The 26,485-nt window shown below is 40.0% G+C and overlaps 1 protein-coding gene across 1 annotated transcript in view; it reads left to right on the top strand.

Annotated features, from left to right (window-relative positions):
• LOC146319448 (polypeptide N-acetylgalactosaminyltransferase 10-like) overlaps positions 1-26,485 on the top strand; it is a 96,705-nt gene that overhangs the window by 46,456 nt on the left and 23,764 nt on the right. Inside the window, exons 5-6 of the mRNA XM_084730044.1 lie at positions 19,967-20,152; positions 23,772-23,955. Of these exons, the coding sequence (XP_084586170.1) occupies positions 19,967-20,152; positions 23,772-23,955 (370 nt within the window). The remainder of the gene's footprint in view (positions 1-19,966; positions 20,153-23,771; positions 23,956-26,485) is intronic.

Below are 26,485 nucleotides of genomic sequence, written 5' to 3'. Positions count from 1 at the left end.
ATTATTGGCTGGTCTAGGGTTAGCTAGTGAACAGTGGCACATATGAACAAAATTACCAAAATGCTAACAGTTATATAAAGAAACACTTTGTTCTCCAGCACCGCTGTCATGGACACACTCTGTCCATAGGGCACCAAACGCTGGAGGGTGCACAAAACAGCCTAATTATGGACATGAGAAGAATGCCTAAAACCAGGTATTTTAAAAAACAGTAATTAATAAAGCATGTGTGCAATCACGCTTCGGGCAAATGCTCACCAGCTGTCATGGTTTTCTCCAAACTATATTTGGTAGAATGTCAGCAGTAAATGTTTGGGCATGTTGGTTGTGGGACATATGATTATAACGTTGCTATTTTGTTTCCTTCTCAGACACATCGCCACCATATTATCACCCAGGATTTTGACACCACATGAACACTCACTTCGGGACTTATTAATGAACCCAAATTAACAAAAGCATTGTTTATTGCTATAGCTGCAGGGAACAGTCGTACACATTGACACCTTGACACCTGGGAGCTGGCCAGTGCGACCACAGCCTGAGTCTACTGGCACATAAACAGGACCAGTAGGGAGGTTTGGGGCTTTGTTCAGGAGTCTGACAGGAGTTAATGATGCAGGGGAAGGTGTTACTCATTCATATCCCTTGGCCATGTCGCAGCAAGGTTTCAAAGGGGTGAACTGAGTTGCCAAGTCGTTGGATTGTTTTTGTGTTTAATGACTATTCCCTGAAAACTATGGAGCAACATTCATAGTCAGAAAAACACACCGCATTTCTCAGTTTAGAGAAGCCTATTGTATAAGTCTGGGTGTTAACTTTTCTCCAACTGGTGCTGCCAAATACTTGAATATCTAACTTTTTTTTGGTCTTTATGCACATTTCATGGATAATATTAAGATATCATTTTGGTGTCTTTTGCATTCTTTATCCCAATTACCACTTTATTTGGGAAGACTGCTGCAGGCTATTTCTGTGATAACAGCTGACAGTTGGCATTGGTCTGTGGTGAGTTTCTTGCTGTTGGAACCTCCAACTTCCATAAACTCTTTGTTCTGTTCTTCTGGCCACTGCTACGCTTCTCATGTGAGAGTGTTCCAGTTGGACTGTCCAATTTATTCAAATTTGTTTGTGGGATTTTTACAGTGCAAAGCCAGATGGGTCCATCCTGTTGTTCTTTTTTGCCTTTCTTAGAATTACGGTTACATAGTACCAATAATGACAACAATCAGAAAATATTTCAGTCAGAATAAAAGTCTGCAATATACACACCCCCGGCTGCTCTGCCTCACCTTTGGGCAATTTAGTTTTCTGATTTCCAGTACAGGTTAAAAAGTAAGATAATGCCTCTAATTTCCAGGTTCCTTAATTTCATGGTAAATTCACTGGTAATTATTAAGTAATATATTTGAAATTTCTTAGAAATTAACCATAAACTACCCCCAAATTTCATGGCAAGTATGTGATAATTTGCAAGTGTCATTTTTATGCAAGTAGGTGGTAATTAGCATTTCACATATTTGAACTTTCTTTGAAATTAACTGGAAATTTAATGTTACTTGGTGATTACCACCTATTTACCATGACGTTGTGGGACCAAAGTAATAAACTGATCTAGGAGATTCTGAATTGTAACAGGTCCTGAGGGTAGCTCATCCTCTCCCACTTTATTAATGCAGTCAACAAATTATTAATAAAGAGTGGCTTCAGGGGAAAGATCACAGTAAAAACTCTGCTGAATGCTCAATCCAGGTTCTTCTTTGAGCATGGTGGACTATTAGATTTAGGTGAACTCTCTCCTCCATGTTTGCCCACTGCAGGACCTGTAAACAGGACACTTTATTCCACTATTCTGTTCCTGTGTAAATTATTTTGTTACATTTGTCAATAACATCGATTTTAATTCAGAATGATAAAGACTTGCGTCATGTAATCACGGCCAGTGGAGGAGCCTGTATTTACTCAGTGGGACCACAGTGGCACACTGCACTCAGCTACTCCGTGATGGAAACCTGCCATTGGCAGATTGATCGTCCAATTACTTTCCTACTTTTCGCTCTGCGATGGGATCAGTTGAACAAATGGCTGCAATACTTCATTTCAAATAAGGGTCGGCCTGTACTCTGCTCTTATGCTGAGTGATTTTTGATGTATTTTCAGCCAGATGTAAAGGGGGTTTGGCAGTCAGACAGCACGACTCCCGGCAGGTGTCAGCACGGCCTCCGACCTAGAGCCGCCACAGAGCTGACCACAGAAAGTCTACTGCTAATTCTGCTCAAATATGTCACTGTGTTCAAAAGGGAAATGATGTAACCTCTGTGCTGCCAAACACAACTACTTGTGTATTTAAGCCACAGACATTTTTGTACAAGATATTATTTTCTGTTAGGATATAGTAGATTTATTTCTAAATCCAGTTTTTAAAAAAGTCAAACAACGCCCGTGTCTGTTAGAGTGGCCTTGACATAAAAAAGAAGAGAGTAATTGGTGTTGTTTAGTGCCATGTTATTATTTTTACACCACACTGTGAGTACAACATGTGGAGAGAATGACACTAATGGAGTCTAAGTGCTTTGATGTGTGCCTCATGGCCCAGACAATTTTTCCTTTAAGTGTCTGTATTTATCTTAGTTTTAAAAGCCTTCAAAACGGTTGGTTGTGTGTGAAATTAGTTTTAAAAAAGCTCTTCTTTTACCACCTCATTCTTTTCAGGTGGTACTTCCCCTCATGTTTTTTGTTTTAAATGTTTTCTGGATTGACCATTATTAACTATTCCCTAAAAGCTGTAACTTTTTGCAAACAGTTCACGTTGAAAGTTAGGAGGATCATCATCCCCAGAATAACCAAAGTTAAATCAGCAATTTATGGATTATTTAGCTATTCTTTGTGCCTTTGTTTGGCTAAAATGATCATAATTCTGAGGGTTGCACTAAGCCATACTCACACCTAAATCAAAGAGTTCATCCTTGAATGTGAATCTCATCGTAACCTGTTCCTTAGATTTTGAGTTGGAAAGCTACACTGGAAAGGGTTCATCTTCAAAATTTTTAATTTTGTATGTTATTAGACAAATGCTTCAAGCTTATGTTTCATTTGCTCTGGCAGACACGTCTGGCCATCCTCCCATTCAGAGAGATTTCCACCCATCCTGGATCAATCACAATCGTGTCAGTGATCTATTCAGCGCACAAAGCTCACAAAACTCAGATCAAACTCTCAAACTTGGCAGAGCTGATCAGATATGGATCAAAATTCTGTTACTGTTGTCTGTTTCTCACCTCAGATGTTTTCAGAAACATATTTTGGTGTTCTGTTTAGTTGTCATTTGAGAAAGTTTGCAGCCAGGCTGCCATTTTTCCTGCTATGTAATGGACCAAACAACACCCCAACTTGATTGTTTCACTGAGAACTATACATTACATGTTTTGTTGCTCTGATTGGTTGCAGGTGTATCAAATTTGTAGATGTATTTTGGTCTGCACCTGCTGATAACACCAATTATAAATCAAAAATGTGAATTACTTTGGCAATGCCAGGCTGGGATATTTTGGCTTGATGGTGGCCATTGAGGAAAGGTAGTGAAAGGACCAAAACCATCAGGCTGCATCCTCTGGAAATAAAGAATATCCAAGGCAACTTTCATCTACATTTTTGATTCATGGTATCTGGTCAAGGACTTGTTTGATCAAGGAGAAATGTTGACTCTCTATGATACTTAGATACCCCTTTAGCAACAGCCAGGTCATGCATCCACCTCACCTCTTCCATACACAGACTCTCTTGCTCTTTATACTACCTCACCTGAGCTTGATGGCACGTAATGCTACAGCATTAGAAGAGTGTCTATAGAAGAGTGCCTCCAGAAATGACCCTGAACAGGTGTCTACAGTTATAGTTTGAAGTGCAGGGGCGCTGACCAAGCTGTTGTGTTTTGTAGTGGTTGATGAAAGGTAGGGGCTCACTTTATCTGGTTTTGTCCTCTTTTGTCCTCAAAGTGTTTGCGGTTACTGGACGGACTGATAAACAGTCCAACTGACCAGCCGACATCACTATCCTTTGCTCATGTCCATTAGCAGGTAAAATGGTGGGGGCGTCTGGAAGTGGCTGCTTAGAAATCAACATGCAAACTACAAACACAGTAAGTTTCTAATCGGAACTTAATGGACTGATTTAATTTCAGAACAGTTTTATTAATGCTTTAGTTGCTTTGGCTGCCTGACAAAGCTGCTGTCAGCAGTGCAGAGCCACTTTGAAAACTCTTATCAACACCAGCAGCCCAACCATCTGCATGATGGAGAGGTGGGGAGAGACGGCGACGGTGATGAGGAGATAAGAGACGATTTGTGAGACAGGCAGCGACTGAAGCGAGTACGACGGGAGAGAGAGGCAGTAATGCATAAATACTGAACACAGTTCAGCATGTTTGTTCATTCATGTCAGTGTGTGTGTGTGTGTGTGTGTGTGTGTGTCTGTTTGTGTATGTGACTGAGGGTGTAGGGAGATAATGAGGTAATGGTGCTCAGTGAAGTGTGACGGAGAGACGAGGGAGAGAGCAATATGAAGAGGGAGGTTGAGAAGGAGACAGACGACAGAGGACAAAAGGAGCTAATTAAGTGTTGCCGTTTAGAGATGTTGAGCCATCAGTGGGAGCTGCTGATCGATCCAAATGTCTTTCTGAAGAGGAGACAACCACATAAATCATATATGCTGTGTGAGGACAAAGTAAAGTCTGTCTACTGTAGTTCTGGTGATGCATTTAATTTTGCATTTTTTGATATGGGGCTGTATGAGGTACTGACAATAGCCTGTGTATTAGCTATAGGAGATGCTGGTCAGCACATTACAAGTTTGGAGAAGCAGATATTTTTTTTATTTTATTGTTGCCCCTGCCCACAGCAGTACATTGCTTAGGTCCATACTGGTGCCCATCTCTGGTTCTACAAATTGGGGTCGTGTTGAATGCCATCTACAGTACATAATACACTGATTATCAATATGCGCCTCACACAACTCCACTTCAAATAATAGGAACTATCCCTTTAAGTTGTAAACTAGAAAATCTGTAGCACTGTTTAAAAGCAGTTTAGCAGATTCACTTGTCTCTGATCTGGCCTTCAGATTATTATTTCTGTATATATAGACAAATAATTTTCATTTCATTTCATTTATTAGATTCCCCATTAGCTGCAGCTGAAGCAGCAGCAGCTATTCTTCCTGAGGATAATGGGTACAAAGAAGCTACAAATGAATATTTGAAATTATCTTCCACCATGAAAAGTCATTGTAAATGTTGCAAGCAGCTGTTTGATGGAGGAACAAGGCTGAATTTGAATTCAGTTTCCTCCATTATCCACTGCCTTAGGGGTAGAAGAGTGTGGCAAGTCAGCACCAGTGCAAACATGATGTTTTTTTTTGTCAATTTATGCATTTCCCATCGACAGTATGGAAAATAGTTTGCATTGTCAACTATATGTGTTTGGTATTAGACAAACTGATACATCCCAAGTAGTCTTAATTTGCATCCACGTTTCCCTCATTTGCATCCTATCCCTTTTCATGGGGGAGCTAAGGGGAGCTCAGCTCACCAGAAAAGGGCATGAGCTCCTCTGAAAGCTGAATTTGGGACATTTGAGGGGAGTCCAATGTTGTGTGTTTATTCGCACATTGTTTGTGCGTGCCACCCTGTCTGCTGCGCTGTCTGTGGTTCTGACACGGAGCAGAGGTGACTCACAGACACACCCAGATCATGTTACTTACTTCCTATTTGCTTTTCGTTGTTGCAAATAGAACTTTCGGCCCCAATACCACTTTCTCCCGATCATAACAATCCACAGACAGAAGGGAAATGATGTCAGGAGACAGTCAATGAGGAGAGAGTGTGTGAGAGAGAGCTGCATGGAGCAAAACAGCTGATTCTAAGTGCCTCTGATTTTTATGAAGTTCTCCCATGTAAAAACAAATGTGAGTTAATTTTGATTCAAGAACTCTCCACATTAGTTTGCATTCACAGAGATCAGATTATGATGTTGATATTCAGCAAGGTCTGTGTATGAGAAATAGAAAAACGTTGCTTGTGTCTCCCTGCTGATTTTTGATTTTGTTTCTTATTTTTCGCTCTGATTAATTTGAAAATCATGTTACTGTTACTATTACAGACAGTTAATACTGTCAACAACATTTCACTGAGTGGCGCATTTCCATGTATGTTTTGGAAGCTGTGCGCACTAGAAAATAGGACTTCGATGTAATTCAAACCCTGGCCCCTTCCATCAAAAACACATGGAGAGATGCAAGAAAACCATGCAAAGAGAGAGGAAACGAAGAAATGACAATGTTTGGGATTCCCATCTTCTTGCAGCTCACACAGGCGCGTACGAAACCTTGTGCCATGTGACTTTAATCTTGCAAGTTGCATCAGTGACATCACATGACATACATAACGTAAACTAAATATTGTAACCCCAAACATGGTCTTATCCTAAATCTGCCCAAGTTGTTTTTGTGCCTAAACCCAAACCCAAACTGCAACTGTTCCACAATGTTAACCACTTGTTAAAAAGGCTTTCTGAGACGGTCTCTGTCATGTGAACAGTTGGGATACGAACAGGCTGGAGATTCTGGGGTAAAGATAGTTAATTGTTGAGTCTCATTCCCAGGCTCAGACTGAATCAATCAACAAAACAGTGAGAGCTAACAATCAACCTAACTCCAAGCATCAGTATTTGACGATCTGGGCCCGTATCCACATATATTCTAAGAAAACTCTCATAAAGCTTCTATCTAAACCTAAAATTGTTTCTGCAAGGAGCCCCAGCTTAAGTTTGGAAATTTAGGAAAGGTCAGAGCAACTCTGAGCGAGGAAGGGACAGAAACTTTTACCTTAGTAGGGAGGTGTGGGTGACCCTGTTGCTAGGTAAGATTCATGCTTTTAAATAATGTGACCGGTTGATCTAAAAAAGAAAAAAAACAACACATTTTTACATACATGGGCATAAGCTTTGCATACAACTTATCTTTACCAGGATTTAGTCTTAACTCTAAGAGGAACTTCCTAGAAAATGTCATGATTCCAAGAAGACTAGAATTTCATCACTAAGAGCGACTCTTTGTTTTAAGGCCCCTGAGAATTAGACAAAAGTATCTTTTTTTGTTGGCACAACTGAATTAAAGCGATTCATTGCAAAGAAGAAAATAACGGGTAAGTAATGGGTGTAGTGCTTCTCCACAATCTTGTTCAAACATGTCAGATGTAGGAACAGAGATGCATTACAGAGTTCAGCTGAAAGTCTTGTGGGAAGGCTGCTCCGATGTGTCCTCGCTCATGGCGCCTTGGCTTTGAGACAGTCAAGGATGAGGACAGAGCAACTTCCCATTCAAGGAGGGAGCAAGAAAATATGAAATAAGAGACAATGTGCCCCAAGTTAGATCTGGTGTAATGGGTAGGGTCAAGTTGAATTTTAATCACTTCTGACTCGATGTTTGGAAGTTTAGCAAAATGTGTATGGAGGGCATATGAGTCTACTAAGACTGATGTGTCATTTGCAAATTTAGGCTTTGATGTTATTAAAAGACTGCTGCACCTCACAACTACACAATACTAAACACTGGTGCGCACCTTGGATTTCAGAAGGTTTTCACATAGAAAATCGGCCTGAGCCCCAGACACAGACACATACAGCTCTCGGTGGACAAAGTCATACAAAGGTGTTTTTATTAGGCTCAGATAAATTTCTTTCTCTACAGTCTCATTGTTTGTGTTTGTTGTTTGTTCAATTTTTTGCTCATGCATATTTATTTGATTTTCAATTTTAGAAAGAGCTTATATTTAGAAAATCAGCAAACAATAGGGATTTAATTATCTCCTCTGGTCTGAACTCTGGAGTGTGATGCGCGCTCAAACTTCTCATAGCTAAAAATCCTCTATAAGACTCTTATAGAGCTAAAATTATGGGCAGCAACTCTTGCTTTGTTTAGTGTGATATTTGACACTATAGGCAACAAAACAAATTTGCTCGGAACACATAAGAAAAGCTCAGGGGAGAAGGTGGAGAACAAAATCTGGCTTCATCAGAGTCTGGAGCTTAACAGAGCTTAACACATGAAGGACCGATTACAACCTGCCTCTGTTGTAAATGTGATGTCTGTAGAGTTATGGCTTCAGAACTCCTTTTAAACTGAGCTGAAACCTCCAAAATAAAACCAGCTGTAGAAGCTATTCACAAAGGATGACATGTTCCATTCTGCTTCACCTTTACCACCACCACTTTCAGACGTTTAGTTAAACTTTTATCCAGACGTTTTAGAACATTTTGCTTGTCTTTTTTTCCATTGCCAGGTTTTAAAAGAAAAAAAAAAGATTTTTGACAAATGTGACAAATGGTGTATAAAAACCAATACAAGTTTAAGGCAAGAATAGGAAAATAGAACCATTTTAAGAAATAAAAGCAGTTTAAAACAGTTAAAACTCAGATAAAATGTTTCAAGCAAAGATTTACAGGATTTATGGACTCAGCTGACCTTATTTCCTCGGGAAGATTGTTCCAGAGTCTCGGGGCCCTGTCTGCAAACAGGCCAACAATATCAAATTCTTGATCATCCTTTATGAAAACTTTGCTCTTCTCGTTGTGACAAGCCTTCAATTCTTTTAACACATTCTGCATATTTGGATAAAACCCTCCTTGTTTTAAATTCTAATCACATTAACTACAAAACATGATGTAATAAATGTCTTAGACTGATTGTACGCCATCATATCAAATGCATGTCTCAGGTTGTGCCCTTGAAAGCGTCTCTTATCTCCTGTTTGCAGGTGCATTTTTTGGTTTTCCACTGTTTTAATGTTAAACTTAATTTTAAACCAGATGCAAAAGTCACTACAACCACTTCTATTGTTTCTGTGTTTCTCTCGACTGTAAAGATGTTGTCATAGCTTGCAGGATTACACGCTGCATGCCTGTAACACTTGGTAAACAACCTTATCTTGCAAAAAAACTGAAAAATAAGGTTAAGATGTTGAAGGACAGCATTCTTCAGTTTAGTCTTTCTCTTATATAACTCACACTTTTTCTGGTGGCAGCTGGTCTCAGAGATATTTTTACTATCTCACAGTGCCAGGTGAATGTTTCCATTAAGATTATTCTGATTCTTTCCTGATTTAATCTGTTTGTGATCATATTGTGACAGTGATGTCGTTTAGAGATACTCAGTCTGAGCTCGGCTGTTTGCTCTTTTGATTTATGGGAGAATGAAAGTGAATATAATAGAATATCAAGCAGAATAAATGTATGACATTCTTAAACATCTTGGTTTAAAACTCTGGACTTTGCCCATGCTGGTCCTTGTTATGATTGATTTGCATTGACAGAGTCTGCAGCCAATGAGTGAAGGGTGTCAGATTTGGTTCCCTCAGGATCACTCTCTGCTTTTGCAGATGATGTGGTTCTATTGGCTTCTATAATAGGAACAATATAAATAAGAGGAAATCTGGTATCTAAACAAGAAACAGACTAAACGTAATATTGATATCGCACAGCTGAAATATTAATATACCTGAGTTTGTCTGAGATTTTATCTTTTGCCCATACATCTAAAGAAGAAAGTCCCAATATGTCTTACACTGAAACTGGTTTATTAATACTTGACCAAGGAGAATGAATAAATAATCAGTACACGCTTTGTCCTGATGTTCCGTTCAATTCTGGAGTTTCGGTCCTGCTGAACCTAGGCCCAAATAAGGTCAGACCCAACACATCTACAGTATACAGAATTAGCCTTTTGGTCTGCAAATCCAAACACCTCTCCGACCGTAGCCGCCATGGTGACACTATCAAATTGTTCCCTTGTTTATCTGAAAGAGGAAGACATAATGTCTCTCTTGCAGACAGTAGATGCAGCTGTCTGTTAAAAGTTAATGCAGGCCTCTCAGTGACTCCAAGCCTTTGTATGACACCTAAAATTGGAAAACTTTCCTAACAAGTTTGATATTAATTGTTTGAGGTGAAAAAACTTCAACCGAAATACTAATGTTGCGCAGCCAGTATACATTGATTGTGCTGTAAAGGTTAGGTTATAACCCTTAGTTCTTTCCATGTAGTGACTTAGATTAGTTAGCAGAGTTAGCATTAACCCTGATATCACCTCAGGTAAAGCAATATTTTAGTGGTTTTAGGGAATGCACTCGCTGCACATTGTTACTAACAGCAGCCTGATGAACATACCCTTCTTCATTCATTCTGTGTTAGAATTAGACTACGTAAGGCGAAATGTTGTGGAGTTTTCCTGCTAACAAGTGTCAGTTATAGATCATCTGCAGGCATTTGTTTGGGAAAAAGTTTACTTTTTGTATTTTGTTATTTTTATTCTTTAAAGGTTGCCAGAATGCAGCAAACAAAGTCTCTGAAATCGAAATTTTTTCTTGGGCAGAACCCCCTGATATTTCACTTTAGTTTCTAGATCACACAGAAGAAACTTCCTTTAATTGCAGTATAGTCAGGTTGGGAAGTTGCTGCCTAACATGAGGGACTATAAATATCCCCCCACAAAAAAGTACAATAAAACTGAGGTTTACATGCTATTTACATCCCTAATCTTCTCGAGTTTCCTGTTGCTAACAATGCAGCAAACACAGACCGACAACATCCACAGTCACTTCCTCGAGAACCAGCTTTTTTTTTTAACGATGGCAGCAAAAATTCAAGTCGGCGCAGGAAGAAAATTGATGGAGTTCACAAGGGCATTGGAATATTTTGCTGAGGGAATAAATGAGCATTTCCAGTCTTTGGTGGTGTGCCAGAGCATCTTGGGATTAATCCACCACCCCGGAAAACAGAGCTCAGTGTGCCATGTTGGTTCCCCTGTGTCTCTACGCTAATTGAATTTTGTAAATAATGCATTAGGGAGGATGTTGTTGGTGGTGTTTGTGGTTGAAGTGTGTGTGTATGCAGACATTACTGTGTTCATCTCTTGAAGAAAGCTCTCACTTGTAATCCCAAACAGCTCATATCACATTTGACAATATGTAATATGGTTTAGAGCATTTATTTAATTTAAAGGCCCAATCCAATATATTGAAATATACTTAAGCATTAGAATTCAAAAACATGGCTGTTTTACATGCTCTGTCTACAAACACATAGAAAACATTAAACCATTTTTGGGAGCAAAATAAAATAAAAAGTTCAAAGGTCCATTAACTGTGAAACTGGCTTTTGGAGCTTTCGACTGCTTGAACGCTAATAAGAAGAATTTGTGACAGAACTAGATCACAAAATTACAGTGATTTAGTGCTTCTTCTTGTTTTTAGTGATGCCAGTTTGTTTATTCAAAAATAAAACTATAAAAATTATTCGTGAGATTGTCATGACATACATACTTAGACTTAAATAATAAGTCATTGTTTTGAAAAAGTTTTGCATTTTGAGATACTAACTTAATATTTTTGATAAGGTTTTTCATTATTTTGAGTTAATAACTCATTATTTTGAGAATGTTTCTCATTATTTTATTACATTATTTTATTAGGTAGAAGAGCAAGGATGGATTCAGCTCACTGGACATGCCTCAATGTTAAAAAAAAAAAGGAAAGCATACAAGTGAGGAGACCCCTGAGGGTCCTTTGTACCATAATATAAAAGGGTCCTTGGTAGAACTGCCTAGGTGGGTTCTAGATAAAATCCTTGGAACAAAAAGTGTACTCAGTAGACTCTCTAGGCTCTTGATGAAACCCTTGGAATATAAAAAAAATCTTCTTGGTAAAAACCTCTTGGTTGGTTCCAGATAAAAGTCTTGGAATATAAAAATGATTCTCGGTAGAATCCCCTGGGTCGGTTCTTTTTGGTACTCTTAAATTAGCTCTCGTTCTTGAACTTGCTCAAGATACCATTCAAGAACCATTGTGACGGGACGGTGCACAACAACCTGTAGAACATGACCTGCCCACCTGCTAGTTTTTTTGGTTCCAGCTGGAAGCAAACCTTTCGGGTTCCAAAGCAATTTATGTTTGTTGAAAATGCTACAAAATCGGTTCAAAATCGGGTGCTTGAACTTGAACAGGGCTGGTTCCATGTTGATGGAAAAGAGCGAGAGTGTTCTCAGTCTAACCATTATGCAATAGAAGGGTTCTCTGTAGAACCTCTCATAGGGGGTTCAGGATGAAACCTTTCACAGATGGATCTAGGTGTAATCCTTTGTGTTGTATTATGGATGAACTGAAAAGGTTTCAAGTGGAACCTTTATAAAAACATTCTACCAGGAATCAAAAAGGGTTTTCCTATGGGGGCTGCTGAAGAACCTTTATTTCTAACAGCATAAGCTACCAACACATGTACGTTTTATCAGGGACATTAAATGCACACAGGCACTTTGACAGGAGCCTGAGGCCGACTGCTGCGCCTTTCATCTGCTAACCGCTAATTCATGTTTGAGTACGGCCCCGTGTGAGCAGATGAAAGACGGCCGGGCAGCTCCAGCTCCGTCCACAGGAGAGAGGAGTGAGTGACGGACTGCGGGGAGGTAGAACGAGAACAGGTTGGATGGTGTAGAGGGAGGTCAGGATTTTTGTCACACTCTTAAAAATAAAAGTGCTAACTACAGCCATAAAGGGTTTTTCGGTTTGTCACGAGGCGAGAGCTCTATCGGAAAGTTCCACCTAGAACACAACATAAGGGGTTATACCTAGAAGCATATGTACAGGTTTTACCCACAACCCACTGTGAGAGTTTATAAAGAGAACCCTTCTATGGTGGAATGGTTTCACCCAGGATTCTCTCTCGGGGTTCTACCCAGAACTGTTCCACATTCTAAGGCTGCTAAAAAGAACCCATCCAGGGGATTCTACTGAGAACTTTTTTATATTCCAAGGGTTTTATCTAAAACTCATCCAGGGGTATCTACTAGGAACTTTCTTTTAATTCCAAGGGTATTATCTAGAACCCACCCAGGGAAATACTACCAGGAACCCTGTATTATTCCAAGGGTTTTATCTGGAATACACCCAGTTGGTTCTACAGAGAACCATTTTATATTGCAAGGCTTCAATCTAGAATCCACCCAGGGGGTTCTACCAAGAACCCTTTAATATTCCAAGAGTTTTATCTAGAATATGCTCAGTTGTTTCTAAAGAGAACCCTTTTATATTCAAAGAGGTCAAGGATTTCCAAAAAGTTTTTTTTGGATGGAATGAGTTCTTAATGGAACCCTTGACAAACCCTTTCTTCAAACAAGGGTTCTTCAGAGGCAAATGGTTCTGGGTAGAACCTCAGCCTTTCAGGAAGGACCCTTTTGGAACCCATATTTCTAAGAGTCCACCAAACTGGTGTGTGAAGAGTGCTTCACCCCTCTGCTCCACGCTGTGAAATGACCCTGACATCCATGACGCCGTAGCCTCCAGTCTCCTCTGCTTCACATTCTAATAAAGACTAATGTGTTTGCCGACATCAGCTCGCTCTCATTAGCGTGATTAATTGCCTCCTTGCTTTCGGTAAACACGATGAGCTGTATTCCAATTTATTCAGCGAAAATGAACCAATCATAATTAAATGCTCTGATCTTTCTCCCCCACCTCTCCCCATACAAGCTCTCTTCACACACGGGGCGAATGTTGGTTGATTAATTTTGCCTCGCTTCCTGTCATTAGTGGGATGATGTAAGCATCGCTTTGTGTAGGCCGAGCTTTTATGAAGAGCCGGAGTCGGCCTCGTAATGGTCAGTTTTTAATGAATGGATTTATTGCGGGAGAGCAAGGGGAGGAGGGCTCGCCTTTTCCTCACAGTTTGATGCTGACCTCACAGAGCCCTCCCGCCCTTGTTGCAATGTCGCACTTTACAGTGTGTAGGTCAGCCGCTGTGCAACACAATAAACACAACGGGGAAAAAATGACTGACCTTCACTGGAGGCTGAGAGAATGTGGAAAGGAGAGGCAAAGACATCACCTGTATCTGAAAACTGGGGCTGGAAAGATGTAGGAATTAGATTTCAGATATTCTTTGATGGAATGATGCAGAGGGAGGCGGTGAGAGATATAAAAAGATGATGATAGAGGGCTTTAAACAGCGTCCCAAACAATCAGCTTGAAGCGATTGGGTTGAAGTGAGAGTTGGTTATTTGCAGAACTGATCATTTCAGTGTCCAACACTAAACTGACATCCTCATGCAGCACAGTGGACGCTGTGATTACAAGCATTGTGTGTGTGTGTGGCAGAAAAACAGCAGCCACCTCTGCAAAGAATAATGCATTAACCGTTAGCACTCAACTCATGAATTTTACTTCAAAAATCACACCTCTTCTTCTAAGAGTCATAACTCAGTCGAACCAGAGCGCAGAGATGTTGTACAAATAAGTCTTTGATCAGTGTATCTTTGATGTCCGTCAAGCATAAACATTCATAAATCTGTCTAGACATCGCTTTGACTTTCTCTTTATGGCATGAAAAAAAGTTATCCAGTCGATAGCTGTCTCTGCATCCATGGTTACAGTGCAAACATGAACTGTCATGGCAAATGCAGCATGACATTTCATGGTGTAGACTGCTCTTGCAGCATTGATCAGCTTGTCAAAAGAACAGAAAACAAACTTTAATATAAGCAGTGACTAACTCATTGATTGAGGAGGCTCATTTCAGATGAGCTGGAATCTTTCACTGGCGACTGCTGCACAATGCATGTCGGTTAGATTTGCGTCTGACTCGATCCTGCACATGTGAGCAAAGATAACCCTAACCCTAACCTCAGAAGAGCAAGGTGCATGCAGTTTTTAGAATCAGGTGCAGCAGCTGCTCTCCACTAACTGCAAACGCTCAGCTGTTGTCTGATCAATTAAATGACTGGCTTTGATTGGCTCTTAGTTTTAGCAAACACCACATGTTTTAGAAAATCCAAATTTTCTGTGTATTTGTAATATATAATGCTATGTAGATACATTTGTCTTATGTTACACAATCAAGGTTCAATCTATTAATTCGTTGTCCGTAACTGTTACCCTTGAAGGGTTGCGGGGGACTGGAGCTTATCCCAGCTGAAGACCACTAATGCGGACACAAGGAGAAAATGCAACCCATTAAGAAGCAGTTAAGTGCTTTGCAGGATGGATATAAAAAGTAGGGGCATCTCTCATTGATCAAGATTGCATGCTTTATTTCTGTTATTTCTGTAACTTTCTAAAAGGGTTCTGCAAACTGTGATATAACTTCATGTATATTATGTGTTGGAGGCACAGCCCAACCAGAGAAAAGAAAAAGACAAACGAGAGAAAAGCACAGTCTCTATAAATGTCAAAAGAAAGCCTTACATATCATAAGCAGTAGTGAAGAAAAAATTAGGTCAGAATGATTGATTCCTGTCATTCTGTCTTAAAGGCGTTTTATGTTTCTCATTTTATTCATAATGGGTTTAAATAGAAGAAACAGAAAAAAGGGTGAGAGAAGAAAACAAGAGGGCCTTGCTCTGTGGAATTTGAAGAATATTATTTTTTTTCAGTTTCCTCTTCCATTACTGTCTCTTCCCTGTAATTCTGATCCTTGTTCAGCTGTTCTTTCTCTCCCTCCCTCTTAATATGATAAAAACAAGATTAAGTTATTTTTCCTTACCGCAGGTCGTCTTCATGTATATTCAAAAGGCAGCCTTTCAGAGCACTTTCTCTTTCTGTTTTTTTCTCTTTTCCTCACTGTCAACTTCAGTTCAGTTATATCTGCAATATTGGCATGAAAGTAAAAAAAGTTTCCAGCAGATGAGGTTAAAAGGTCAATCTCTCTCTCTCTCTCTCTCTCTCTCTCTCTCTCTCTCTCTCTCTCTCTCTCTCTCTCTCTCTCTCTCTCTATCTATCTATCTCTCACTCTCCCTCTCCCTCTCCCTCTCTCTCTGCTCCTGTCAACAGGCAGTGGGCTACTGTGGCTTTTTGTAAAGAAGCTGTCAAAGTTATTTTTCATGTTTTGGCTGCTTCAGCAATGATTTCTATTCAAACCACTGAGAGCACTCAGGGCTCATGTCTCTTATCCTCAAGGATGATTTCAGAAATGTAAGGCAGGGAAGCTGCAACATCCTCATTAACTACAACATGATAGGTTTGCACCATTTTCACAAGAAATCAACACACCGAACCTACTTTTGAACCCTACATGGGCTTTGAAGATAGACAGGCCCATCTTGGGACCTTTACTCCAAAGCATGTTCAACATATCCAGGGTGTCTTTTGGTTGTCTGGCTTCACTAAACCTAACAAAAGTTATCAGGCTAAGCGGCCACACTGTTGCTCACTTCCTAAGTCAAGCCGGGTACTTCATGAAGTTCAGTGCTGTTGAATACATTTTAAAGAGCATTGACTGGTCAGCAGACAGTACTTGTTTCTGTGTTTCTGTCTTTTATCCAGAACATAACCTCTTCTGGAGCAGGTTGGGAATTCAGCATAAGTTACCATGGCAATGCATCCTAGCAAGAATGGTAGTGTGACACTGACTTAATCCTAAAGTTACCTCGCTAACCACAACTCCTGCTTCATAGTACAGGCCCAAGGTCTTTTCAATCTGCATGCAAATACAAAGACTTTGCACATTTAAAAAAATTGTGTGCAGGTGATACGCCAATTCTTCCCATTACCTTCAGTGGAGTGAGATGACCTTCATCATCATGGTGACCTTTCTGAACAATTCACAAAGTAAACCACAATATTTTTGTTAGGTTTAGGCATCCAAAGTATCTGGTAAGGTTCAGGAAAAGATCAGTGTTTGAGTCAAAATAAGTATGTTTAGTAACGACACAAAACTTTTGGTTTCTCCAGTGGACAGTCAGTCCATCCCACTGCCTGTTTATACTAGTTGACATCACTAGATGTGTTTTTATGACTAAGTGGCGTGAAATGACATGCAAAAAAGCAACTGACGTACCGAATACATTGCAGAAATGGCTCAAGACAGAAGAAACAGTTTGTCAAAAAAAAAAAATCTGACGTGAAGCTTTTCATCTGCAAATGGAGAACTTTGTCTCTTGTATCAAAGTCTAATAAAATCTGCCACAAAAAAAGAAACCTTTGATGATCATTCAACCAAAAGTCAACAGAGATCAAAGACATTTTACTAAGAATTATCCTTTAAATCATCATATAAAGAGATTTAAAAATGAAATGAAAATCTCATAACAAAGAAAGCCTTCTTTCTTCAGGGAGAATATTAAACCAATCTGTCTCTATGGTAGCTGAACTTTGCACATTAGAACTCTTTGACTTAGCTCCAGTGATGGATTCGAATTGATTACAGCGGCAGTCACAGGACCCACAGTTGTCCTTCAAAATTAAACATCCCTCTGACTCACGCAGCTGATTTTGACACATCTTTTGGTTATACCGCGCTCAAGCTTTTGTGTCCTTGTTACTGTTTGGCTGGAAGGAGGCCTGCAGCATTTGCTGGGGGTGATGAGTTCACTGTGATCATTTTAACCTGTTAAGAGAGTTACTCTGCAACAGCGTGTAAGAAGTTGTAATAAGTAAGAGCAAATTACATTCTTGAAAAAAAAAAGTTCACGTAGGTTGCAAGATGGATAATCAGCTGGTTATGGGGCTTCAAAGAGGAGATTCGTGTTTGTTTGATCCTCTTTTTTTCCTGCCTCTGTTCTGCACAAAACACATTGTCTGCTTCTGGTCATTAAATCAATACATGTCCAACTCAACAACACAGAGCAGTGAGCTGTTTAGACTATTTATTATTGATGTGACAGTTAACTGACAGTTTCATTTGACTCTGTTAAGACTGAAGACAGAGATGTTTCGATTTTTAAGGAAAAATGTGTATCCAGACATCACCAACCTATCTGCACGGGTTGCTGTGGTATAGATGTCGGCACCAGTAACGACATCTGCTGATGCGGCTTTCCAGTGCAGAAGCGTGAGAAATAGAGATCCAGTGGAAACAATTGCATGGTCGCATCATGGTGCAGAACTCTGTCACACCAGACAGAGCTGGCTAAATTGGACTGTGCACTGTTCTGATGCACTTCCATCATTCTGGATCTGATGTTGTTTTTGTGTGTCATGTTGCAAGTGGTGCAAAACACACAATAAAATCCAATTTGAGTGGCCAGAGCATCTGGACTGAGACACATCTGTAGAAAGATGATCAGAATCTCATTTGAGACACAATTGAGCTGGCAGTCTGAACAAGCCTTAGACTGAAATATAAAGTAAATAGCAAAAAAAAATTTTATGACAAAATGATTTAAACAAACACAAGGAAACAGGTGTTAGGAATCAGTAAAGTCAGTAGTTCAGGGCAATGGATGCTGCAAAAACTAAGAAAAGGGAACAAAAACCACAATGTAGCAGTGTGTGGTGTGAGGAGATCAGCACATTGACTGCTTGCTATTCTGGCATATATGCATGGGGTGCGCCAGGCCTAGGTGTGTCCCATGCAAATGATTAATGCCCTAATTGGTCTGCAGCCCTGGAGACAAAAAGCGCAGCAACAGCAGAGTGAACCAAGCAGAGCTGTCACAGCATTGTCAGTCTGATTCATTGCCCGTATGGTTTAATGTTCTGTAATGTAATGTTAATATTTATAGAGAAGAGAGGGTCGCACTCAGGAGTAATATCATTTAAAAAGCTTTTACTCAATCATGTCTGGCAAAAACTTACACAAAACATTTTCTGCCATGTGGCATTTATCAGTGTGTGCATTGATAATGTGAAAATCCCAGAGGCAGGAAACGGGGGTTATTTTCTCCCCGTCTCCTCCTGTCTGTATGACAGAAGTTTGTTATGTAAAGGCATTGAGGGCTATGTACAACTTTGGTTGTTTAAAAAGTTCTCCAATCTGGAGTCTGTCCTTCACTGCTGCTGCAGTAACCATCCATCCATTTCCTAAACCGCTTATCTGCAGGGGGGCTGGAGCCTATCCCAGTTGCCAGCATGCACTGGGCATGAGGCAAGGTACACACACACACGCCGCCAGTCTAACAGGGTACTGCAGTAACTACCGTACTGAACTTCTAAGCTGCAAACACAACTAAACAGACACAATTTAAAGGAAAACTTCTTTCTTTTAACACAGTCAGCATATGGGTTATTTCCCTTGATTGATGCATCAACACTGTTGTTTTCTATTTTTCATTCCTGTTGTTAAATTTCTACACCGCTACCACAAATAAGCAGTAGCAGAAAAAAAAAAAACAATTCGGCATCAAATATCAGCTTTGCAGTGAACTGCAAATAAAATATCACTTGGCTTTGGTCCTCAGACAGTGAAAAAGTAGCATGCTGTGACTCCACGGGTATTTTTTAAAGGCATCAATCAAAGAGTTTGCAAGTTACTCTGTGTGCTCATACTACACAACTTAAAACTACAAAACACAGTGGTTTTATGACAAAAAATAGCAAAAAAATCAAAAAATTAGATCAAAATGATTCAGTTTCAGTAATTAAATTGAAAAGGCAGAACAACACTACAAGGACAACACAGTGTAGCTTACCAGCTGTTATATCACACTTAGTATCATAGACTTTTTAAAGCTGTCAGTGCTAAAAAAAAATGTTAGAATTGAAAATCAAACCACATTGTGATTTTAAAATCAAAAGTCAAATTGAATTGTCGATTTGGAGAATCATGATACCCGAATTTTGAAATATACAGCTGGTCCTAATTGCAGCTTTTTGAAGCACATCCTTCTCTCTACAGCCAACACTTCACAATCATACAAGTTTCACAAAAAGCAAAGGAGATAAAGATATGAATTGTTCATGAAATCCAGGTTTGTTTGCCGGTCATGTTTATGCCTGTGTGATTGAAATCCCCTTCTCTGTTGGTTGTTTAAGGGCATTCAGGGAAACCAGGAAATAAACTGAAGTAAATGTGTCAGGCTGAGAGAAAGGGAACACCAGGACAAAGCAAATTACACCACTTAACAAAGTAACTCCTGACAACACTGACTTATGGCACTGATGATCTCACCGTCTTCCTTTATCCTTCCTCCTCCTTCCTCCTCTCTGCAGAGCACCTGAAGGTGGCGCTGGAGGAGTACATGACGCGGATGCCAAAGGTCCGTATACTGCGGACCAAAAAGAGGGAGGGGCTGATCAGGACTCGCCTGCTGGGAGCCTCCGCCGCTAAAGGAGAAGTCATCACCTTCCTGGACTCCCACTGTGAGGCAAACGTCAACTGGCTGCCTCCGCTGCTGGGTGAGAGACACAAACGCACACACACAGAATTGCAAAAATGTCCTCACTCTCCAGAGTGTCCTCATTTTCAAAAATGTTCTCTTTCAAAATGCTCCTTATTTCCTTCATACCGTCCTCACTTTTTATAATTGCACCATCTGCAAAATGTCCTTTATTTTCTAAAAACGTCATTGCTTTCCAAAAAAATGTCCTCACTTTCCAAATGCACAAGAGAGCTGACAAGACAGCAGATGTCAAGGAGTCACACAACACGTCAACAGACAGAACACTGTTATGGCTTCTGTTATTTCCATCCAGAAGAAGTTTTCTGGAGTTACAGTATTTTTGTGATACAGTGACATGATTTCACATTGCTCAAATCACAGACTGCTGTGTCTGAAACAACCTGGTGCTTTAACTTACGACCCAGGGGTCTGGGAATTTTTCTGTTTACGAATAGTAAATGTCTAATCATGTACCTTGGCTGTTATTTAGGACGTTGAATATCAACCTAGAAGAGCTTAAATATGCTATTCATTCTGTAGGAGCATTTTATGTTTATGGTTTATGTTTATGTTTATGAACTTTTTCCAGCATTTGATTAATTGCATGATGAAAAAAACTTGTATAAACTCTTTCACGTGTAGCATTTACAACTAAAGTGCAGCTGTAAAATTAAGTAAAATATCTGATCTGTCACATAGACCTAGTGTCAATCCTTAATATCTTTAAACATTAAGACTCATAACTCATCTCATATTAATATTTCAAATTAACACTGATTGTTTATTAACTAATTCCAAGCCCCCCTGTCACTTTGCAAGCGAGCAAAGTGAGTATTCCTGCTCTGTGCTGTTGTTGGGGAGCAACAGGGAGACTTTACAGCCCCGGGTCAAAGTTGTTGCTAACTTCAGAGGTAAATCCTGTCTCGACACGCCTGCTGGTAAACAAAACACTGGAGCTTTGCTTGGCTGTCGAGGAGCTGTAACATGTATGTTACTTGTGTAACTCCTCTCCCATGGTCACCACAAATGACTCGAATGTCTCGTCGCACCACACTGTATGCTCCCTGAGCCGCTCCATTATTTTTCCAACAGTATTCCACTTAAAGAACTGGTGAACCCCTCGTGGCCCCCGTGCCCCCATATTAAAAAAAAAAGTGCCCTCTTATGCTCCAATGGTAGATAAACACAATAAATAGCCCCTCGAATGGTCCAGTGTCCAAGACAATGTGTTAATGTACCCTATATTGTGTCCTTTCAGTGGACAAAACATGATGAAATGCCCTCTATGATGCCCTCCAGGTGACAAAGCATGATAAAGTGTCCTGGGTGACTTTCCAGTAAGGAAAACACGATGATGTGCCCTCTAGGGTTCCCTTTCAGTCGGCAAAACATAACAAAGTGTATTCTGGGTGCCCTTCCAGTGTGCAAAACATGATAAAGTGCCCTCTAAGGTGGCCTTCCAGTGAGGCAAACGCAATGCAAAAAACTTAGTTGGTGTCCACATGCCTCTAAATGGTTAAATTGATAGTAGCACCCTGTGTGTTTTTATTATAAAGGTGTTGCGGTTGTTGTATTTTAAGTCCATATATATTACATATATTCACCATGTATATATCATTACTTTCAGTACACTGGTGCTCCACAGCATACAGTTGGCACCCTTTTTTTTACGCCCCTGCCCCTCAGACAGCCTGAGTCCAACACTGACTCAAAGCCATGAAGAAAGCCGACACAACAGTACGCATTCAGCATCACCAGCAATATCTTCTTCTCGTTAAAGTTACAGCAGAATAAAGTTGCTGTCATCTGTTTCGCCCTTCTCTTACACATACATTGTTTGACAAAATCCATGAAGAAGAACCACTTTCACCCATCCTGTCTGCTGCAAGGTCCTTTGCAAAATCTCGTCACATTTCGAAAAAGTTCTAATTTTCCAAGATGTCCTCTCTTCGAAAATTATGACCGCAATCTCCAAAATGTCCTCACTCTCAAGGTCCCCTCAAAGATTAAAGAAACAGAGCACGCACACACACACACACACACACACACACACACACACACACACACACACACACACATGTACACAGACAGACACACACTCTCAGATTCACACACCACCCCTACTGTGAGACTGAGCACCTCATCTTCTGGCTGATGGACTCGCTCACAAACAGTTTTACTTTCTCAATTACCCTTTTTCCATTAAGGACCCATGTTGAGCTCCGTCTCCCAGCATGCTGCTGTCCCACATGGAACCATTTCACGACGATATGACCCACGTTACCTCCATGTCAAGCTGTTAACACAGTACTTTAAAATGGAATGCGTGTCTGCCGGTGCGAAACATAAACAGGCTTTTGTTGTGTTCATTACAACATGATGTGACGCTGAGAACATTAATATTGGCGAGACGGTGTGGTGACAAAATGATGATTGAAAATGCGTGCATCGTGTGTCATTCAACTGACAATAATATAATTATTTTTGATAATCTAATCTATCATTACAAAAAATGAAGATACATGATTAAAGAAGAAAGAAAACACGAGCCCCCTCCAGTGTATTTTGGCAGTTTATAGTGTTTCATATTTTATGGCGTAATTTCCCGCCAGTCATGATTACCACACGTTTCGGCAAATATGATTGACAAATAACATAATTTTGTGCTCAATGAAAAAAATTAAGCAGAACTTTGATATATGAATATAGCAGAAGCTGCAAGTCATAAGTTATCCTTCAAGCTTGAGGACATGCTCATCCTGGTGACCAGTTCTGGTCACTGGAAGGCTGCTGTGCCTGGTTCTGCTACATGCTAATAGCAGCTAACAACATGGTTAGCCACTTTGGCAACAAGTAAGCTAAAGCTATCTGTTCATCAGGAAACTCTATAACTGTAAATGAATTTAAAAAACAACAATACATATGTGATAACATCACTTAAATGAAGAACCACACGTCCACTGTGCAGTAGTTAATCTGAAAACCATTCCACTGCTGCAGCCTCACCTATAAGTTACCTTGAAATGTTCATACTCTGGGCTACAGATGAGCTTGGACACTGGCCTAGCCTTGCTGTAAGAAATTCTAACAGATATAAATAAGTATTTTCATGTTCAGATTGGGGGCGCAGGATCAGAAAAGGTCACGTTCTAAAAGCCAAAACAAAGGTCAACTACACGGCCAAAAACTTTACCCAGGCCATTTATAAAAAATCGTTTCATAAAACTCCAGGTTATTTATAAAAGAAATATTCCAAAGCCTCACTGAAAAACAACAGAGGAAATGTTGACTGTGAGCAGTGGAGAGGAGCGGTTACATCAGTTGCTCGTCAAACCTTTTCATCTCTGAGTGACCTGCGTCAAAACACTGCCAGCCCTTCTTCAGTGATGGAGGAAGAGCGCACAAACAAACACACACATAAATTCTTCCTTCCTGGACACTCACTGACTTCCTCTTTTTTCCCACCGTAGATGAGGGACACCCTTACACACAATACACAAGCTCAAGTAGACAAACAAACACAGAGTCATGCTGCAAAAAAAACGTGTTTGTGTTTTCCTCTGGTTCTTCATTGAAATCCTGAGCTTTTTGAACTAACCAAACATCGTTCATCTGCCTCCCTCTGTGTCTTTCAGACCGAATCGCCCAGAACAGGAAGACCATTGTGTGTCCAATGATCGATGTGATCGACCACGACAACTTTGGATATGACACCCAGGCAGGAGACGCCATGCGTGGAGCGTTTGACTGGGAGATGTACTACAAACGGATACCCATCCCTCCGGAGCTGCAGGGGGACGACCCCAGTGAACCCTTTGAGTGAGTGACTATACACTTAACCAAGCTATTCATGCTTTTCAATGTGAGCATAAAAATTTTGAAGGTTGAGAGATGAGTGATTCATCACTGAAATAGCAGCATTTTTGTTTTGAAATGATCAGAATGATAGGCCTTGAAGCCCAGTTGAGTTTGACGTTTGTCTTCATGCTCATCCAGCAGGCTTTAATTAAACATCATCTCCACTTCAGCCCCACTGATCTGTTAAACACTTCTGTCTCGATGTATCTTTTGTTTTCTTTTATTGTCATTGTTAAAATGCTTGATTGACCAAAATAATAACAAATGTCTGGTCCTGATAGGACAACTTTTGGTTGGACTGTGACAGATGGCGTTGCATCATTTGACACATGTCAGTTCATATGTGGAGAGGATATTGTGTAGTCAAGGTGCAGTACCTCAGATCAGGAGCGCCATTGTGATAAAACTGCTGCTTGCTTCAACATGTCCTCATACTCAAACACAAAATAGGGTGATTGCCAATGACGTTGGAAGGTACAAGGGACTGGTGTACTGGTCCTTGGTCATCACATGGTTAACATGGTGAACCAGTTGCAGTTTAGTTAGATTTAGGCACCAAATCTAGTTTAGGTTTTGGAATAGATCATGGTCAGAGTCACACTCACCAATTTGGCATGTCTATTTTCTTTTAAGGGGCAGAGGCTGAGTTTACGCCAGAGATTTACACTAGTTTACGCTAGAGAAAGTCTCTGAAACTCAAACTTTTCGGTATCAAGAAAGTCTAAAGTTTGGTAAGTATGGTCTGGGTTAAAATGAATATGTTAGTTACCTAAGTTAAGTTGTGTATGTGACATCGGTCATATGTGATGTAAGTAAACTTACATAAGTTAAAATACCATTTACTTTTGGTTTCTCATGGGACATGAACAGCAGTCTCCTGGATGAAAGTGTGTTTGACCCATCCTTTCACCCCAGCCTACTCCCTACACAGAGTTTTCGCCCTAACAATAAATGTAACATTTGCACTCATGATCTACACAGTAGGTTACCCTTGGTGGGCTGACTTTTCTTGTGAGTTGAGGCTTGTTGATACTGAGAAACAAGACGTTGATATATTTGACATGTGCTTACATATAGACAAAATGGGTGCGGGCGTTCTGTTGTTTGTAATACCTGCAGATATGGTGATGCTCTTTAAACTACAGGCAGAGAAGGGGAACAATTTAGTGTGTGATCACACTGTATAAAATGACTTTTGAAGAGTAATTAAACAGAAACACGATGAGTCAAAAGTCATGCTTGCTGCTCCGTGAGGCTGCGCTTAGGCATAGCGGTGCTTTGAGGTAAATGCAAATTTCAGCATGCTAACATGCTCATATTGACAATATTAAAATAATTATGTTAGACAGGAATAACATTAAGCCTAATCACCATTTTAATTTAGCATGTTATTTGTTAATTAGCAGTGAACACACAGTACAAATGAGGATGATGGAAATGCCATTAGTTTTGCAGGTATTTGATCATAATCCAAAGTACTGGACAAATTACAAATTTGACCTGCATAGCGCTAGACAGAAGTAAATTTATGACCGTATTTTTTACAAAACAGAGGCAAAGCCCTTCCCCTTCTGTTTTGGTTCCTATAACTAATTTCTCCATTCATGACAAAGCTTGATGTTTTATGGAATTTGCCACAGTAATTTATATTAAGGTTTAAAACTTATTAATAATAATGAAGGGCATGTTAGTTTTGAGTGACAGATGGCTGCTGTCATGGTTATATCAGTTGCTTGTGCTCAGATCTGTGGGTGACGTTGCAGAGGCTCTCATCTTCATGGAAAAAATATTTAAGAGAATCTTTCTTTCCAACTGGCTCTTTATAAAGTTGTTGTACGAAATGTCATTTAACCATTTGGTTTCCTCATTGTTTTTCCTTTTCTTCGTTTGTGATGATAGCCTGCCAGAATGTCCTGTAATTGCTCCAAAAGTCCAAACATTCCAGAAAAAAAGCTTCCACACTAGAAACAACCCGAACCATGATTCAGTTTGAGCTTTTGTGTGGACCCAGGTTCAGCTGATTGATCTGGACCTTGGTCTGGGGGAGGCTTCACACCTGTAATTTTAGTTCATATCAAACCGAAAAGTCAGAAAGTCCGTATCAAACATGGTCGTTGTGAAAAGGCCCTTTCTCAAAACCACAAATGTGAACCTCACAGTGATTCTAGAGGAAAAGTCAGGGGATCAAGAAAGTCACTTTAATCAGGAGAGACTTAATTGAAAAAGAGGCTTAAAGAGTAATTAAATGTAATGAATTTGACATGGTGCACAGTAGAGCAAGAACGAAGATAGTCTGCTTGATTTAACTTCCACCAAGTTTCATTGGAATTCATTATCTGGAAACCATAACTGTCTGTAAAAAATTTTGTTCCAATCCATCAAATAGATGCTGAGATGTTTCACTAATAAGTGAAATCTTTGACCAGCTGGCAGCGCTAGAGTAGAGTCAGGGGACTGACTGAAGTCACTGAGATTCATGGGCACCTGAAAC

This window comes from Lutjanus erythropterus, chromosome 11 (assembly GCF_056507025.1).
Source record: "Lutjanus erythropterus isolate fLutEry1 chromosome 11, fLutEry1.hap2, whole genome shotgun sequence".
Lineage (NCBI taxonomy): Eukaryota > Metazoa > Chordata > Actinopteri > Lutjaniformes > Lutjanidae > Lutjanus > Lutjanus erythropterus.
Note: the sequence above shows the minus strand (reverse complement) of the source record. Positions and strands in the feature narration are given on the sequence as shown.